The sequence below is a fragment of the Sorex fumeus genome, unplaced genomic scaffold, assembly GCF_029834395.1.
Source record: "Sorex fumeus unplaced genomic scaffold, SorFum_2.1 ptg000005l, whole genome shotgun sequence".
In the NCBI taxonomy this organism is placed as follows: Eukaryota; Metazoa; Chordata; class Mammalia; order Eulipotyphla; family Soricidae; genus Sorex; species Sorex fumeus.
Genome location: NW_026606062.1, coordinates 8,500,490 through 8,517,887, shown reverse-complemented (window position 1 = coordinate 8,517,887; position 17,398 = coordinate 8,500,490). Strand labels below are relative to the sequence as shown.

Here is a 17,398-nt window from a genome sequence, read left to right as displayed (position 1 = left end):
ACAATTTAGCCACTCACTTATCTTCGGGGGCTATACACTAGTGGTCCTTGGGATCTACTCCGAACTCTGTTGTCTGTGGGTCCCAGCACTTTGAGACCGTGTGGTGTGAGACAGAAGCGCCCACCCCCGCCCCAGCTCCTGGATGCTTTTAAGAGGGAAGCCACTGCGGTCAAAGCGGCCTCAGAGGCCCCGGGGGTCCGGTGTTTCTCGGGCTGAGATGCGTTGGTTGGCATCCCTGCACTGACTCACAAGAAAGAGCCCTGCAGGGCCCCGAGATGTCCCCTCACCCAGCTCACAGACGAAGACTGTTCCTCTCAATCTACTAGGGAGATGAGCAAAAGAACTTCAGTTAGCAACAGAGCTCAAATAGAATGTTGTAGAAAAAGTGAGACTACCATGAAGGCCGCAGGAAGTTATCACATTAGCTGAAGATCACGGGCGCATTTTCCATTAACTCCAAAATCAGAGATCAATGAAGAGGTCCTCGATTTATTTTTTGGTTTTGGGGCCACACCTGACAATTTTCAGGGGTTAGTCCTGGTTTTACAAAAACTCAGGAATCCCTCCTGGCAGTGCTCGGGGGGCCATATGGGCGCCAGGGATCGAGCCTGGGTTGGCCGTGTGCAAGGCAAATGCCCTACCTGCTGAACTAGCTCTCTGGCACCAACAGGTCCTTCTGAGAATGGGTGATTCCAGGAGCTTTTCATTTTCAGTTCATTCACCCTAAATAATACCCTGAACTGTTTAGCTACCATTTGAATGTCAAACAGTAAGCTGATGGAATAGAAAAAAGCAGTCAATATTATCCATGTCTTCTGCCACTCCTTTTAGCTCTTCAACGCTCAAGTTCTCAAACAAAAACAGCTTTTAAATGTACCAATAACAAAAAGTGCCTTACGTAATAAAACTGGGCAATTATATTACTTTCTTGATGCAAAAATATCATGATTTGCAAAGACAAACATGCCTGTTTGCTCACCACGGAGGCTGTGGCACCCGCTGCTGCCCAGACCTGGCACTGGAGGCCGCCAACCTGGGTACGCCCCAACAACCACGTTCCCGCAATCCACAAACCTTCTCCTTGGAAGAAATCGCCTTAGTGTTTGTATTTGGAAATAATGGCTAGATTATAAAGTATAAAAAACTAAAACTCAAATTCTTATGAAATGACATGAGCTGTTACTCTATGCTTAAACAAATTCTCTTGGACTTTACAACAACAGATATAATGCGATGAGCTGCATGCAAACCCTGTGTGGAAGGAAACTCGGGGCCAGGGAGGAAGTACAAAGGGCTGGAGCACAGGCGTGCAGGCCGGACACCCAGGGTCAATCCCCAGAATCACACAGTTCTTCAGAGATCACCGAGTGTGCTCCGAGCTAGAAAGAGTCCCAAAATAAAACAAGTGGAAATGTAAAGGAAAAAAATAAAAGCTAACAAATTTTTAACCAGGTAAAGACAGGAAGGAAGAAATTTGGGGTCAAAAGAAAAAGTCCATGATTTACTGCTGTGATTTGTAAACCACCGGGTTGGACTTGTGGCAGGAGAGGCGGGAACTCTCCTCAGCAAGCACCAGGAACGCTCTGGACACCACGAAGCCCCTGGGACAGTCTGGCGCAGACAGGGTATTGCGGCCTGCGTATCACTCGTACCCCAGCTCAGGAAACTGGTGCACAGCCGGCAGGGGCAGGGGACCGGAATGGAGCCAGATGCCCTCTGATGGTGTGTTTCAGAAGCAAACGTCCTCAAATACTGCTTTCTCAATGATGCTTTTGGATCAAGTTAGAATCTGTCTCGCCATTCTGTGCACGGCGGGTATTTATTACTGTTTCTCACTGTAGATCAATCAGGAGCATATATGTATCATGGAAACGACAGGTAAGGAGCAGAAGCTGCTGAATTATTTCTAGAGCAAGCTTCTGAGCAGTCTGCATGAAGTCTGGGGGTGGGCACCAAGGGCTGCAGCACCAAGGGTCACCTGGCACAGGCCTGCTCCCCCTCCTTTTTTCCTTTTCAAGACAGACAAATTGTCTCCACTCCACTCCTGATCCTAAGTCCCTTTCCTCCCAAGTGCTGGAGTCTCAGCTGCGGGGCTCCGGGTGGGACACACAGGGTGAACCCCAGAATCTCACTGTTCTTCAGGGATCACCACATGTCCTTCAGAGAGGTCAGATCAAGTCTTTCACACACCACTGTGCCTCACTTCCGAGCAGTTCTTTCTCTGATAGCGTACGGCACTGCTGAAGAGTAAGGGATTCTCAGCCAGAACCCAGGACCAAAATCTAAGGAAAACTTTTAAATCTCTATTCACCTACTACTGTCAAAACTGAACACGACTTGGGGCTGGAGCGATAGCACAGCGGGTAGGGCGTTTGCCTTGCACGCAGCCAACATGGCCGACCCGGGTTCGATTCCCAGCATCCCATGTGGTCCCCCGAGCACCGCCAGGAGTAATTCCTGAGTGCATGAGCCAGAAGTAACCCCTGAGCATCACTGGGTGTGGCCCAAAAGAAAAAAAAAAACTGAACACGACTTGGGGTTGTTCCATCCTTGACACCCCATCCCCTCTCTGGAGAACCAGATTTCCTTGTCCCAAAGCTAGTTTCCAGGTCATCCGATCCAAAGGACACTCTTAGAAGGTTCTGTTGCTGGCCTTCTCCGTGCTCCTGGAAGCCCCACTGTGGTCTGCAGCTCCGCCCGTGCGCACCTTTACGGATGCTCTGGTCACTCTCCACTTAGCCCAACTGGCCTCCTTCTAGCGAGTGGCAATGCTATCCTCACTTCCTCCTCGTCATGTGTGGGCAAGTCTTCACTGCACTCTAACTGGTGTGGCCCCGACTGGCCAACATCCCAACCTGCCGTTTCCCAATAGAACCATTCTACTCTGAGCAGCAGAGTTCTAGCATAGCATACATGATATATAGAGAAATAATTTAAATTTCATCCTTGTTTGAGACTCAGAGCGATAGTACAGTGGGAGGGCTCTTGCCTTGCACTCAGCCGACACAGATTCAATAACTGACATCCCACGTGGTCCCCCCGAGCACTGCCAGAAGTGATCCCCGAGTGCAGAGCCAGGATTAAATCTTGAGCACTGACGGATGTGGCACCCCTCCCCTCAATCCCCCCCTACCTTCCCCCCCACCCCCGTTTCCCATCAGCATTCCACATAAACTGGAAGGCCTTCTAGAAGTTTCTATAAACTGTATGGCAGGACTTTCAAGTTTGATCTAAGTGCCGCAGTTTAAGAAATGCCTTTTCTTACGCCCTAGGTACACTCTAGGTCTCCCGCTGAGATGCCCAGAAAACTGATTATTTTGAACTGGTTAAATTTTTACTGAAAACTTATTTAGAAAGATGTGTGGGGAGGAAAGTAGACAAGTCTGTGTTTGAGAGAGAGAGAGAGAGAGAGAGAGAGAGAGAGAGAGAGAGAGAGAGAGAGAGAGAGAGCGCGCGAGAGCGCGCACAGGCTTCCCCAGAGTGGAAGGAAACAAGTGAGATGCGTATTTCAAGGCAGGTCACGGGCTTGAAGAGTGAGCCACTCTTTGTGGAAAGTATTTCTGTTCAAACTGTATCTCACGATGACCCAATTAAAAAAAATGGGGGTTGGGGGGCTGGTATCTCTGTTCATAAAGCCATCTGGCACGGGACGACCATGTCAGCACTGTCTGACACCTTCCCACCAATGCCCGCTTCCAGCCCGTGCTCACCTAACAAACTGGGATCTGCTCGAACCATCTTCTGCTTTTTCTTTTTCTTGCCACTTTGTACGGCCTCAAAATTGGATTGCTGATTGTTGCTCTGATTGGTCTGAAATACTGAATGGAGTGCACTGTGGTTCATCCCCCACACAGAGTCCTGTAAGAACAAAACGGAAGCACAGCTAAGGGCAAAAGCAGACAGAGACTTGGTCACTCCCTTAAGGCAGAGTCCTGGCAACACTCAACCAAAAGGCAGCCAGGGACCTGCACTTCTGGCCCTGCAGACTGAGACACCCACTGATGCTCCATCCCGCTAAGGACAGGTCTCCACACCCGGTGACAGCAGGGCGGCCACAACCTCACTAGGATAATCTCTCTTGCTCGCTCTCTTTTTGGGGAGAGTGGCCGGGGGGGGGGGGGGGGGGGGGGAAGAGACACACGACGACGACAGGATGCACACCTAAGAGTTCAGGACTTACTCCTGGCTCTGAGGTCAGGAGACCATACGCGGAGCCTGGGACTGAATCCAGCCGACTGCATGTAAACACCTTAACTATTGTTATACTAGCATTACTGATTACTGCTCAAGTGCCTTCCGCTTTTTTTTTTTCAGGGAGAAGAGGGGATATAAGGTGGGGGGTGTAGGGTCACGGCAGTGGTCATCTGTTTTATCCACGAAATCTGTCTTATCCACTTAGATGAAACACATAGCTGGTTCTGGAACAATGTCATTTCTTGATGATGATGATGAGGGGTATCTGTGTGGCGTGCACACATTCCCCCCATGCATGCAGCTTTTCTCTGGGGACTCTGGTTCGCTCACTCATCCCAATGTGCAGTGTCCCAGGTTCACTCATTCATCCCAATGTGCAGTGTCCCAGGTTCACTCATTCATCCCAATGTGCAGTGTCCCAGGTTCACTCACTCATCCCAATGTGCAGTGTCCCAGGTTCACTCATTCATCCCAATGTGCAGTGTCCCACTCTGAGCAGGCGTCCTGGGTAGAAGGGTACCCTGACCCAGTGTGATCCTGCTCGAGAACCAGGGCCGAAAATGAAGGAAGGAGTAACTGAATATAGATTACTTTACCATCAGAAGTATCTCTATTTTAAAGAAGAAGTATTTTAAGTCTTTAGTTAAGAGTTTGGTAATGTTCTGTGGCCAAAAATAAACAGGAGGAATTTTGCTCTTTTTTCTTCTATCAATCAACCTATCACCAAACTGGTTTTACTCACATTGCAGTTTCCAAGAACCTGCTTCCAAGTTAAATGAAGATTTACTGTGTAGCAAATAGCCACAAACTGACCTCTGAACTCTGGAAACTTGGAACTCTTACCTAACCAAAGCAGAAGATTCTTTTGTTCTCTGGGCCCAGGACTGTGGACCAACCTGCAACACGTTACCAAACAAAACCAATGCCATCTACTTTCTTTCAGATCTCAGAAGGAACCTGCACAAGAAATATCTGTCCTTTCCACAAGTATCCATGAAATAATCTACCAGCCATTCACTCTTAGTTGCTGCTTTCATCAGAGACATGAGCTGGTGAGTGTGGACGGGAGGGTGGAAGCACAAGGAAGGCAGGTGCGGCCGCCTGTCGCATCCATTTCTGCACAGATGCTGCCGACACCCCCACACAATGACTTCTCGTCCTTAAGATGTTTTCGGGTTTTCGCCCTGCACTCTCCTGGTCTATCCCTGTTAGATCATCTATCCAAACCGTGTGAAGTGCTCTCAACTTCACTCTGTCTTATGCTCCACCAAAGTGACCTATGCCAAAAAAAACAGAAAGGCTATGACATATATGGGAGGACAGGAATATTTCCCTCTCTCCCTTTTGGTTCTTGGGCCATACCTGGCACAGCTAGGGGGACCGTGTGGTCCTATGGATTAAGCTCAGGTCGGCCACGTACGATGCGCACCTTGCCTGCAGAACCCTGTAGTTGGAGTAAGTCGCTCCATGAGCCTTGCCAAATCATTCCTTGGAGTACTTAAACAACTGAGTCTCATTACTTCTGGATCCCCAACCTGTAAACTTGCCTGCTTCCTACAATTTATAAATCCAAACTTAACAGGCAGGTAGTATTCTTAGGGCATTTAAACAAGTGCACGAACAAGCACTGAAATTTAATTACCCCAAGCATACATTCCTGGGTGATGCAGAACGAAGGTGATACTCTTGTCTCCTTATCTCAACTGTCATAATATAGACAAATATTTTTTTCAGTCTACTCAGTATTATGGTTTCCACAATTTTTTTTTGGGGGGGAGGGTTTGTGACTTCATTGCTTAAAATTACTCCCACTGTTCAGTCTTTACTCTGGTGTTCCTGAGGGTAAAAAGTTGTGATGTGCCCCGGGATGAAATATGTTCGCTTCATTCAGGGACAAATGACAGCGCTGCTGGCCATGAGGTCCAATGCTCTGGCATCAGTAAGGTCTTCAGGCCAAAACAGAAGTCCCCAAAGGCAACGCGACACATCCATCACCTGCCGAAATGTGGCCTAGGGTTTTGCAGCGATCTAATGAAGGCTCAATGGTTCATTCCTCGGCAACGGGGCTGGCAAGGGCTCTGTGGAAGGTCCCCTCCGCTAACAAGAACTGGCAGTGCTACCTGTGCTGGCGGCATCTCCACCAACAGCGAGCGAAACGCCGCGATGCTGCGGACTCCAGCGCGCCAGGTGAGCGCCATAGGTTTCAGTCTCCAAACAACCGGCCATCTGAATGAGGTTCACAAAGGGACCGGAAGGAATGAAGCCCAAGCCTCTGACAGGAAGTGAACGGCTGCTCTGTTCACAGAGCTCTAGGCCCAGAATCTGAAAACATCAGACCTATATCTGGAGATGCTCCGGTCCTCCGGCGTACCTGAACGCTCTCGGGCAAACAAGCACCGCTTGCTCACGGGGGCTCCATCCCACCCGGCTTACCTGCTGCTGCGGCGGCTGCGGCTGCGGCTGCTGCTGCGGCTGCGGCTGCCGCTGGTTGGCTTTCTGTTTGGCACGGCGATCGAGGAACTGCTTGGCGAACTCCTTGGCCTCAGAGGTGTCTCCTAAGTAGGCCCTGACGTAATCGTGGACCTCGTAGGGAGATTCTACTTCTTTCAGGAAAGAAACAAATGTGGGAACTGCAACGTGAGAGGGCAAAAAACAGAGGGGAACGGTAAGACAGGCCACACAAAAGTCAGTTTTCGTTTTCAGTACACGTGTCTAGCACACAGATTCAGTACACGTATCTAATACAGACCTTAGCAATAAGAAGGCGAAAGACACAGTTCCTGTGTCAGATACTCTTTGCTCTACCTCTGTTAGGAGTGCAAATCCCCCCGCTATGACAGCAATGACCAGCAGCAGCAGTCGACCAAATCTCACTGGCTGATAGACTACTTAAAAACAGCATTTGTGGGCCAGAGCAACAGGACTGCAGGGAAGGTGCATGCGTGGCACACGGCTGACCCAGGTTTGATCCCTGGCCCTCTGTGCGGTCCCCCAAGGCTGCCAGGAGTGATTTCCTGAGGACAGAGCCGGGAGTAAGCCCCCAGCAGAGCCAGCTGTGCATGCCCCCCCCCCCCCCCCCGGCAAAAAGAAAAAAAGCTAGCCTAAGACTGGAGCTACTTGGTGTTCACTCCCTCCTTCCGTAATTCACACCAAGTGCAACGGTGTGTGCCAGGCACCACAGCGGGCATTACAGTCCCAGTTACGAACTTCTCAGACTTCTACTCACTGAGAGCGAATGTTCAGAGAGAGAAAACAAACGTAACATGCAAGCTGTGTGGTGTTGGGTGAAAGCACAATGTCAGAGTTACACACTTGAGACGTGGGTTGAAAACCGGACTCCGAAATTTGCTGGCTGTGTGACCTTGATGAGTTACTTAACCATTCTGAGCCCCTGTTTCCTAATTTATAAAATGGGGATAATGTCACCTGGATGGTTCTAATTCCAGAAAGCTACTGCAATACGTCAATAGCTAACGTTACGTCACCCCCTGGAAAGTGCCCAGCACATGGTAGGTGCTTAATGGATGGTAGCCACTCAGAGGATCCGCTATGGCTTGCTCTGGCTCCTTCAGATCAGGGAACGTCCCAGGGCCACAGCCCTTCGACTCCTTCACTGCTCTGTTTAAGGCGGCCCTGGGCGTAGACATCGGAGGGGGCTAGCTCAACTCAGCCTGTCTCCCAGACGAGGACTCCCTGCCACACCCGTGTCCACCTAACTGTGGGCGCCGTTCTCTCCAGGCAGAGCTGACTGCATCTCACTCGCGCGCCAGGACCTCGTTTCTCCCTGCACAAGCAACACCGCCTGCTCCGTCACAAGAAACTCACCCCCCACCAAAGGCACAACGGGGAAGAGGCCGGAGCAGCTCGGCCTTCTTTCCAGGCACGCTCCGTCCCCATCTTGACAGGTCATGACTCGGCTTGGACCTGACTCGGCCCACGATGCCCCCATGAAGTAAGCAATACGGAACTCGGATGGCCTCTGCCGTGAGAAAGCCTGGCGGGATTTGCGCTGGGCGACGGCCGCTGACCTGGCTGGCACGGCATCTCCTAGTCTCCTCCCTGGGTTCAGGCTCCTACAGCTGGTGTGGGGCTTGACCTCCAGCACATTTCACCTCCTGAGTTTGGGTCCGACACTCCAATCTGCCGACTTCAGGGTGTCGGTGGGCCCTGCGCTGCCGTTTCACATGCTGGGTTTCCCTCCCCCATTCTTACCATCCAGGTTATTTGCCGTATTAAGGGCATGAAGCATCTGTTCACACCACTGGGTAAATCCATCCTGGGCTTTATTTACTCCCTGAAAGAGCTTCAGCAACTTTTCTTCTTCTTCTACTTTCTTATTCTGCCGGTTAGACACACCTACAGATTTACTAAAGCAAAACAATAGGGCGATATTATATTCCCAGAAACTGTTACTATATGATTACACTAAAATACCATAAATAAGCAAATAAACAAACAAATATCCTGGCAACACTGGACGGCTGTCCAGCAATCCAATGCTTGGCTTCAAAACGAAAAAAACGTCAAGTATCTGGACTGGGTGGGGTGGGGGAGAGGTACTCAATACTCCCATAAAATCTAGCCTCAGCAAATACTTTCTAGTTTTGAGCATCGGGTTTCTTTGCAAAGGGATGATGACGTTCTTCCTAGGCATCCTTCAGCACGTTTTAAATTTTGCTAAGCCTCAGTTTCCTCATCTGTAAAATGGTACGACTTCCTCTCTGAGTATGGGAAGGAATAAAGGTACTGGACACAAAGGCCAGTGCCTGGCGAAGACCCCCAGTAAACTGGCAGGAGACTCAGTGTCCTATCAGAATGTAGCAGGCCTCCAATTACCCTAGCAACACTACCATTTATTAAGTAATTACTATATGCCAGGCACTTTACTACTGAATGGCTTCCCCGGGTTTGTCTGCTCTTTACAACCACGCCCACGAAGCTGCGGCTATTATCTTCATTTTACAGATGAGGGAACTGAGGCTCAAAGAGGTCCCCTCTTGCCCAAGGTCACACAGCTCATAAGTGATCGTACTGGGAATTGAGGTCACGTGTTTAGCACAGAAACCCACGTTCAGCAGCACTGTACACTGAGGAAAGCAAGCTGAAATGTAGCCAATTTATCATAAAAATCAAGAGGCTCCAGGTCATCACAGAGGTGTCTGCAACGCTCATTACAGAATTACCTTAAAATGTAAATTTAGGGGGAAAATGCTTAATTCCAGTAACATTTTTGAGAAATGTTCAACAAAAAGCTACTGACCCTATTATTTACTAAGTGGCTGCCATGTGAGAGGCAACGGACCAAGTGCCCAGTAAGAAAAGGGGCCCCGGGTAGCAACTCTGGAGTGTCTCGTGGGAAGGAAAGCGATATCCAAGTTATGACCTCATGAGCTTGGACACTGGAAGGTAAGTTCAAAACTGATGTAACACTTTCCCTGCCCGGCCGCTACCCCGTTCCCCTTCCCTCAGCCCACCGAGGGTCACTGGGTGGATCCATTTGGGGCCCTACCTGAGACTGGCGTTGTTTTTGTTTTTATTTGCTGAATTCCTAGGTCCCACCTCTTTCACTGCATCATCCCAGAATCCCATGTTGGAATTTTTAGTGTCGGCATTACTCCAGATACTACTGACTAGGTCAGATGCCCACTGGTTTGGGGGAGCAGTGTTTATAGAGCCCCAAACAGAGTTGCCCATGCTGGTGTGCAGGTTGGAATGCTGTCAAACAAAGAGAAACACATGGCTACGGTTAAGAGCGCCCACATCCTCAGGGACAACTCCCGTCACCGCTCTCCGCGACGAGGCTCGGGCGAGGGACGCACTGGAGTATTCCGGGATCTGCTCGGCTGCTGGTGCTGCTGCTGCTGCTGCTGCTGCTGCTTCTGCATCTGCCTGGCTTCCTCCTGCTGGATCTCCAGCAGGGACTTGGCGGTACCCGCGGGCTTGCTGACGTTGCCCCAGCCGGAGAGCTTCTGCTGCTGCTGCTGCTGCTGCTGCTGCAGCGCTTTCATCAGTTCCCGCTGCTGGCGCCGCTGCTGCGCACAGAAAGAGAAGCCAGCTCGGTCTCCGGGGTCTCTGGAGGAGGGTGGGGGACACCGCCAAGCAGTGCCCAGGAAGCCCGGGGATGCCCTCTGCTCAGCCTGGGTGCTGGGGATCCCTGCAGGATCGAACCAGAATTGGCCACGTGCTTACGCCCTAACCGCGGGCTCTGTGTCATTCACTAAAGAGACCCTGCCTCACCCTGAACAGTCGCTACCTGACACTTAAGAAATCTTGTCGATGCCTTCGCTGCAAATAAAGATATATACTGTCAGAGATTCTGAGAGGAGTGTTCAAAAAGATGAAATGCAGGGGCTGGGGTGATCGTGTAGCAGGGCGTGTGCCTTGTACGCAACCCACCTGGGTTCAATACCTGGCACCCCGTGATCACTTTTCCCTATCTGAGAAATCCCTATAGAGCGGTATTTGAACCCTTTTAAAGAATTTACAGAGTAATCAAATGAAAATACGATGGGGCAGTTATTGACTTCTCATAAGAAGATCAAACAGAAAACAAAACCGCGATGGCAACTATCATTCCTTTCTCATTCAGCAGAGACCAGATATGAGAAATGAGACCGTCTAGATTTAGATGCCAATTTCTCAAGTACCTACACTTCTCTGTACTGATGTGTGGCAGAACCTTTAAAGAGCAATGGTTTCCGAGAGAGAAAAGAAGTCACTGTATGGTGAAGACCAGCCTAGCCTGCTGGCCCCCGCCAGGAGGGAACCCTGCGACTACAGACAGATGTTACTCCACTCTGAGCACTCAGCCCCCGAGCACACTGCCTAGACCCGTTCCTCCAGAGTGTACAACTCGCACCTTCTCTGGAGAGAGATCTCCATGGGATGCACTACCTAGAACTGAAACCGCTCACAACCATCTCCTATTCTGGTCTCTGAGTGAACAGCTACTAATATAGAATTAGCTAAACAGACCCAGCTTCAGACTAAACAGTCTCTACATAAAAGACAACGCTTAAGGAAGTCAACGCCTTTGCTGCAAATAAAGGCATCCACTGTCAGAGACTCCAAGAGTGTTTAAAAGATCGCTAGATTCTCCACTTTGCCTACCCTTCTCCACTCAGCTAGCGGGCAAGTTGTGTAGCTGACTGCCAATTCTCTACTTTCAGACCGGCAGAGTCAAACTGCACAGGCACACAGGAAACAGGGCATGACTGGAGGAAGGAGGGAGGAGAGGGAGAAAGTGAAGAAGAGCACCGGTGGGGGAAGTGGGGCAGAGAGCAGGCGGAAAGGGAGAGAGGGAAGGAGGAAGGTCCAAACTATTTTAATTACTCATCTTCTCTCTGCCAACGTTTTTGCGTGTGTGTGAAGCAAGACAATTCTTAGTGAAGTTGACTTAGAAAGATGTGAAGGGAGAGAATGCAAAGAAGTGTATGTCCGAGAGACATGGGCGTCTCCAGAGAGGGAAGGCATTCGGAGGAACAGGACAGTGGGCAGAGCACTTGCCGGGCATGCAGCCAATCGAGGTTCGATCCCCAGCATTCATACAAGCCCCAAACACCACCTGGGACAGTCCCTGAGTGCAGAGACAGGAGTTACCCTGAGCACCAAGTGGATGACGCCCACCTCCACACCCCTCATGCAAAAAAAAAAAAAAAAAAAAGTTTAAGAATTCTATTCTTCCTCTTCCTTCTCTCTCTCTCTCTCTCTCTCTTTTTTTTTTTTGGCTTTTTGGGTCTCACCCAGCGATGCTCAGGGATTACTCCTGGCTCTTCACTCAGGAATTACTCCTGGTGGTGCTGAAGAAAGCATATGGGATGCAAAGGATTGAACCTGGGTCGGCCGCGTGCAAGGCAAACGCCCTACCCGTTGTGCTATTGCTCCAGCCCGCTGTATTCTTTCTAATGGTGACTTACAGAATTCAAATTTACAAGGAGAAAGACTATTCTTGTCATGCTTTTGATAGTATAATTAGAAAATCAAATGCTCTTTCAAAAAAATATATTCTGCATTCTAAAAATCAAACTGACTCCCCATCAATTTGGAAAAACACAATTAATTTTTTATTTATGAGCTACAGTAAACTCAGTGAAAGGTTTGAGGTAGCTGAACTTTTTTTTTTCTTTTTTGGGTCACACTTGGTGATGCACAGGGGTTACTCCTGGCTCTGCACTCAGGAATCACCCCTGGCGGTGCTCAGGGGACCATATGGGATGCTGGGAATCGAACCCGGGTCGGTCGCGTGCAAGGCAAACGCCCTACCCGCTGTGCCATCTCTCCAGCCCCCTGAACATTTTCATTCCCTTATCTTCCCATTAGACATCCAGAACTGTAAGTTAGAGAATAGTCTGCTGCACACGGGAACTCTGCGGAGAACTACTGACTCGCCACGGAATCCCTGTGCCCCACAGCTGGGCTGCGGTTCTGCGCGTGCTTTTCTGTCTTACCTCTTCTCGAAGCTGCCGTTCCCGCTCCTCTTCTAGTTTTTGGATTTCAGCCAATGACAACGTTGCCTGGGACTGACACGCCGTTGAGTTGGACTGCTGGCCCCACGTTGAAGAAGAGGGAAGCTAGAAAGGAGGACGGTGAAGAGGCGTTCGTGAGGAAGGGTGAGAGGAGGCACAATGTGAGAGAAAGCATCACAGAGAGTCGGAACACTCAGGCTTCCTTCTGCCAACTTTACAACACTCGTTTTCTTTTTCAATCCTTTCCCCTATGATTCACCAACTGTTTGCTTTTTTTGGGGGGGGATTTAGTACAGGTAGTAAGTGAAGTTACTAACTGCACTTAGTAAGTAAAGTTAATAATGTTATTGACTTAGAAAGAATCCCAGGCCGTGAAAAATACACTTAGAAGTCTGACTATTCTAAAGGAATACCCTTTATATTCTAGGCCAGAAAAATTAACAGACCCTTTAATTTTCAGATATTCACACTTCCAAAAAAAAAAAAAAAAAAAGGCAAACTTGCAACCAGAGCAATAAACAGTACAGCAGGTAAGGTGTTTGCCTTTCAAGCAGCCGACCCAGGTTCCATCCCCAGCATCCCCAATGGTCCCCCAGGCACTGCCAGGAGTAATTCCTAAGTGCAGAGCCAGCAGTAACACTGAGCATCACCAGGTGTGAACCCTAAACCAAAAATAAATAGAATTTTGAAAAAGCAAACTATAATGACAACAACAACAAAACACAATTGATACAAATTTCAGGGCCATATGTGGTGTTACTCAGGGCTTATCCCGGTCCTGTGTTCAGGCTCACTCCTGGCAGTGCTTGGAAAACTGTATGTGATGCTGGAGGATTCACCAGGTCTGCCACGTGGAAGGCAAGCTTCTAACCCCTCTACTATCTCTCCAGCCCAAGACAAAAGAGTTTATAAGCATGGGTCAAACAGTTCCTCCTAAAAATTTCGGCTTTGCAACAGAAAATTTAAAAACTGAAACTGAAGGGGCTGGAGAGGTATCCCAGTGTAAAGGAGCTTGTCGTGCTCGAGGCCAACCCAGGCTTGGTCCCCAGCACTCCCCTGGTTCCCGAGCACTGCTGGGTATGACCCTCAAAACAAAGAATGCTTGCATTGCCATGGATCTTACCAAACATCTCTTCAAATGAGTACCCACAAAACACTCTAAGTATAATGAATTTCCCTCCCCTTTTTTGGGGAGGTGCCACGATCAAATGCAGGGCTCTACACGGAAGGGAAGTGCTCGACCACCGAGCCGCATTCCTGGCCCAATCAGATTTTTGGGCCAATGACAGAGGTATTTCTCTCAAAATAAACCTGCGATGTGTCTATAGGGATGCAGAAGGAATCTAAGGAAGGTGCGGTTTCAAGGGAGATCAAGCTGAACACAATCCTTTCTCTCCGCAGGAAATGATGTGTTCGGAAAGTGCTACCCAACGCAAATCTGACAGATCCCGAATCTAGTAGCACCGCAGCTGGATCTTTAACAGTTCAGCTGCTCTGGCCCCACAGAGAACCCCCAGACCCGCAGGTGAGGCCAGGGTTCGCATGCAAACAATCAACCGATGTCTACTGATGTATCTGAGATCCCCGAAGTGTGTCATCCCACCATTCCCAAGAATTCCAAGAAGCCCGGGCCCTGCAGGCCTCAGCCCTTCCCCGGGCCATGTCAGAGCACCGTCCTGGGCCTTCTGCTCGGGACTCATGGCCGTGCTCTCTGGCCTAATGCAGAACCAACCAGTTGTCTCCGAGAAGCACACAAATATCTGCAGATCACTATCACTCTCCTCAGGTCTTATCTGAGCATGGGAAATAGTATCCCAGTGCTCCTGATGCTGCCCCGGGACATTTTCCAGTCCCACCTCCTACACCCTGTGCCACCCCCAAAACTGTAGCTTGTCAATCAGAACAATCCTCTCCCAAATGAGAAGCAAACAGCAGGAAATCTGACACCTTTTGTGATCCCTAAATGTCAAATGATTCATTCATCTAAATATTTCAACTTCTCCACCCTTGCCCCCTTTGTCCTGACTTTACAGAACTTTTTGGTTAAAATCGCTGTGGTCGAGGAGTAAGCTCAAACAGCCAGGCACTCTGCTGGGCATGAGAGGGCCTGAGTGATTTCCAGCACCGCACGGTAGCAGGGTGGCCCGATGGCCCTCCACTCAGCACCAAACCCATCAGCAGAGCAGGGCGATGCTACTAAGCTGGGAAGCACAGGAGTACCCCACCCCGGCATCAATGGTGGCCCCCATGCTACATGGAGTCAACTTGGTTCAATCCCTGGTCCTGCATATGGTCCCGAGCACCACAGACCGAATTGGGGGTGCGGGCTTGAGCAACAGGTGTGCCCCCCCAACACATATCAAATCACCATATTCTTACTTCCATTATGAACTCTGTGGGCCTCCCTTAGAAAAGTGGTGGAAAACATTTTTTGGGGTTCTCACCCCCAATCCTGCAAAGATGCTACTTCCCAACCTCCCACCAAGGACTCGACTTAGCAAACAGCACAGCCTAGTTCCCAGCTCCAGAAGCTTCGTTTTGCCTGGGTGAGGCCAGACTGGAATTCAGTGCTCCAAGGCCTCTCCCCCAAAGAAATGGACCCTGGAGGCCGGCAATGTGCAGAGGAGCCATGGCGCAAACGGAACGGCATTCTGAAAAGCAGCTAGGGGCAGAGCCACAGCACAGCGGGGGCCACACTCGCCTTGCACACGGCTGACCCGGGTTCAACCCCAGCAACATGGTCGTCCAGCCTCGCCAGCCCAGAACCGTGAATAACCCGGGAACATCTCCAGGTGTGGGTCCAAAACACACACACACACACACACACACACACACACACACACACGAAAGGCAAGCACTTGGGAGACGATTGGGAGTTTCGGGGGCGGGGAAGGAGGGGCAGCTAGGGCTGAGCCGTAGGAAGATATTCTCTCAGAGAAGCAGAAAAAGGGCTGGAAGAATCCAGAATGTTATTGGGTCAGTCTGTGAAGCAATTGGGCTCCAGGGCAATTTTAGAAACAACAGAGCAATCTGCTAGCAATTTGTGGGGCTGAACAGCAGGAAGTGGGGAAAAAACCAAAGAGAATCCAGCCCAGTCCAGCCACCAAGTGGCCCTGGACACCCTCCCACCCCTTCCCAAATACAGTGATGGCAGCTCAAGCTGCTGGAAGGGGAGGAGTGAGTGGGGTTCACCAAAACAATACTGCCAGGGACCTTGCCTGCTCGCAAACCGGGTTCAATCCCTGGCATCCATATGGTCTGCTCAGCACATCCTGGAGTGATTCCTGAGAGCAGAGCCAGGGGTAAGCCCTGAGGCACCACCCAAACCAAATTAAATTAAACTGCCAGCTCTGCAAGTAATACTAAATGTCCTATCGAAAGAAAGGGGAGGCAGGAAACTGGGAACATTGATAGAGGGCAGTGGACACAGGTGAAGGGACCAGTGTCTGAACATCATATGCCTGAGATCATAAATATCTTTGTGATTTTTATATTATAAAGTAATTTTGTGATCCACGGTGATTCTAATTAAAATAAAATACTGCCACAATAAATGAAGAGTAACAAAGAACGGAAGGGAGCAGTACCCAGAGGTGGTTCAATACATTATACTACGAAGTGCAGTTTTCAACAAAAACTTGAGACAGGTAAAAAAACAAGAAAGTCAATCTAAACACAGAACAAGTGAAAGTGACCAGAGGCCAGACTGAACAAAGACAGGTGCATCCTATCAGTACGTTCAGAGAGGGGCCCTGGCACCACCTGCCCCTGCCCAATAGAGCATCCTGTGAGCACTGAGTTGGGAGTAGCCTGTGAGCACTGTCAGGGGGGGCACAGAACAAAAGTATGTTCATGTGCCCATCCCCACTGAATGAATACATGCTATCTGCCATATGGATGCAGTTCAGTTTCACAAAAGGATGAAGAAGTGCTTACGAAAGTTACAGCCTGAGTGACTGTGAGAACACACCAAGTACGGAAGTGGGTCCCAAGAGATCCCATTGTCCCAGCAGGTCTGACCCTCTGCTCGCTCGCTTAGCCACTGCGGCAATGCACCCCTCGTGACGCTCAACCATGCAGAGACCACTTGCCACTTGACCCACAGGAAAGGAAAAGAACAACACTAAGCCTGATCCTTCAGATGCTTCTGGTGTGGTATCACACAGCAAACATGGTGGGGGAGCCCCACAGAGGCCTACTGATAGTAACCAGCTGAGACCTCTCTGCTAATGCTATGAAGATCGTGCTGAGGATGTTCAGTGAGCTCAGAGAAATGATGGTCCGGGTAGTCAGCAAAGTACAAGAGAGCACGAGAACAGAATGAGAAAACAACAGTCAGAAAGACTGCAGAAATAGCACAGTGGATAGGGCGTTTCCCTTGCAGGTGGCCAATCTGGGTTCGATTCCCAGCATCCCAAGGTTCCCTGAGCACTGCCAGACGTAATTCCTGAGTGCAGAGCCAGGAGTAAGCCCTGTGCATCGCTGAGTGTGGCCCAGAAAGAAAGGAAAAAAAAAAAAAAACCAAAAAGACTGCAGAGTGTGACAGGTGAAATAAAAACTCAACAAACGGGACCAGAGACAGCACAGTGGGTAAGGTGCGTGTCTTGCATGTGGCTGATGCGGGTTCAATCCCTGGCATCCTATATGGAACATCGCCAGGAGTGAGTCAAGAGCACTGCCAGGTGTGGCACCAAAACAACTGAAAATAAACCAAACCTCAAAAGAAAGCCCGAGCAGCA

The 17,398-nt window shown here is 49.8% G+C and overlaps 1 protein-coding gene across 4 annotated transcripts in view; it reads right to left on the bottom strand.

The window, feature by feature from the left end:
* The window catches only part of GIGYF2 (GRB10 interacting GYF protein 2), a 148,878-nt gene that overhangs the window by 1,306 nt on the left and 130,174 nt on the right, over positions 1-17,398 (bottom strand). For 3 of the 4 annotated variants that reach the window (XM_056120742.1, XM_056120750.1, XM_056120757.1), the window contains 6 exons: positions 12,642-12,764; positions 10,014-10,226; positions 9,704-9,909; positions 8,407-8,561; positions 6,628-6,824; positions 3,711-3,858 (listed from right to left, as the gene is read on the bottom strand). In XM_056120742.1, coding sequence (XP_055976717.1) covers positions 3,711-3,858; positions 6,628-6,824; positions 8,407-8,561; positions 9,704-9,909; positions 10,014-10,226; positions 12,642-12,764 — 1,042 coding nt within the window. Of the gene's footprint in view, positions 1-3,710; positions 3,859-6,627; positions 6,825-8,406; positions 8,562-9,703; positions 9,910-10,013; positions 10,227-12,641; positions 12,765-17,398 lie in introns of those variants that run through there. The other variant, XR_008793392.1, reaches the window with a different exon arrangement.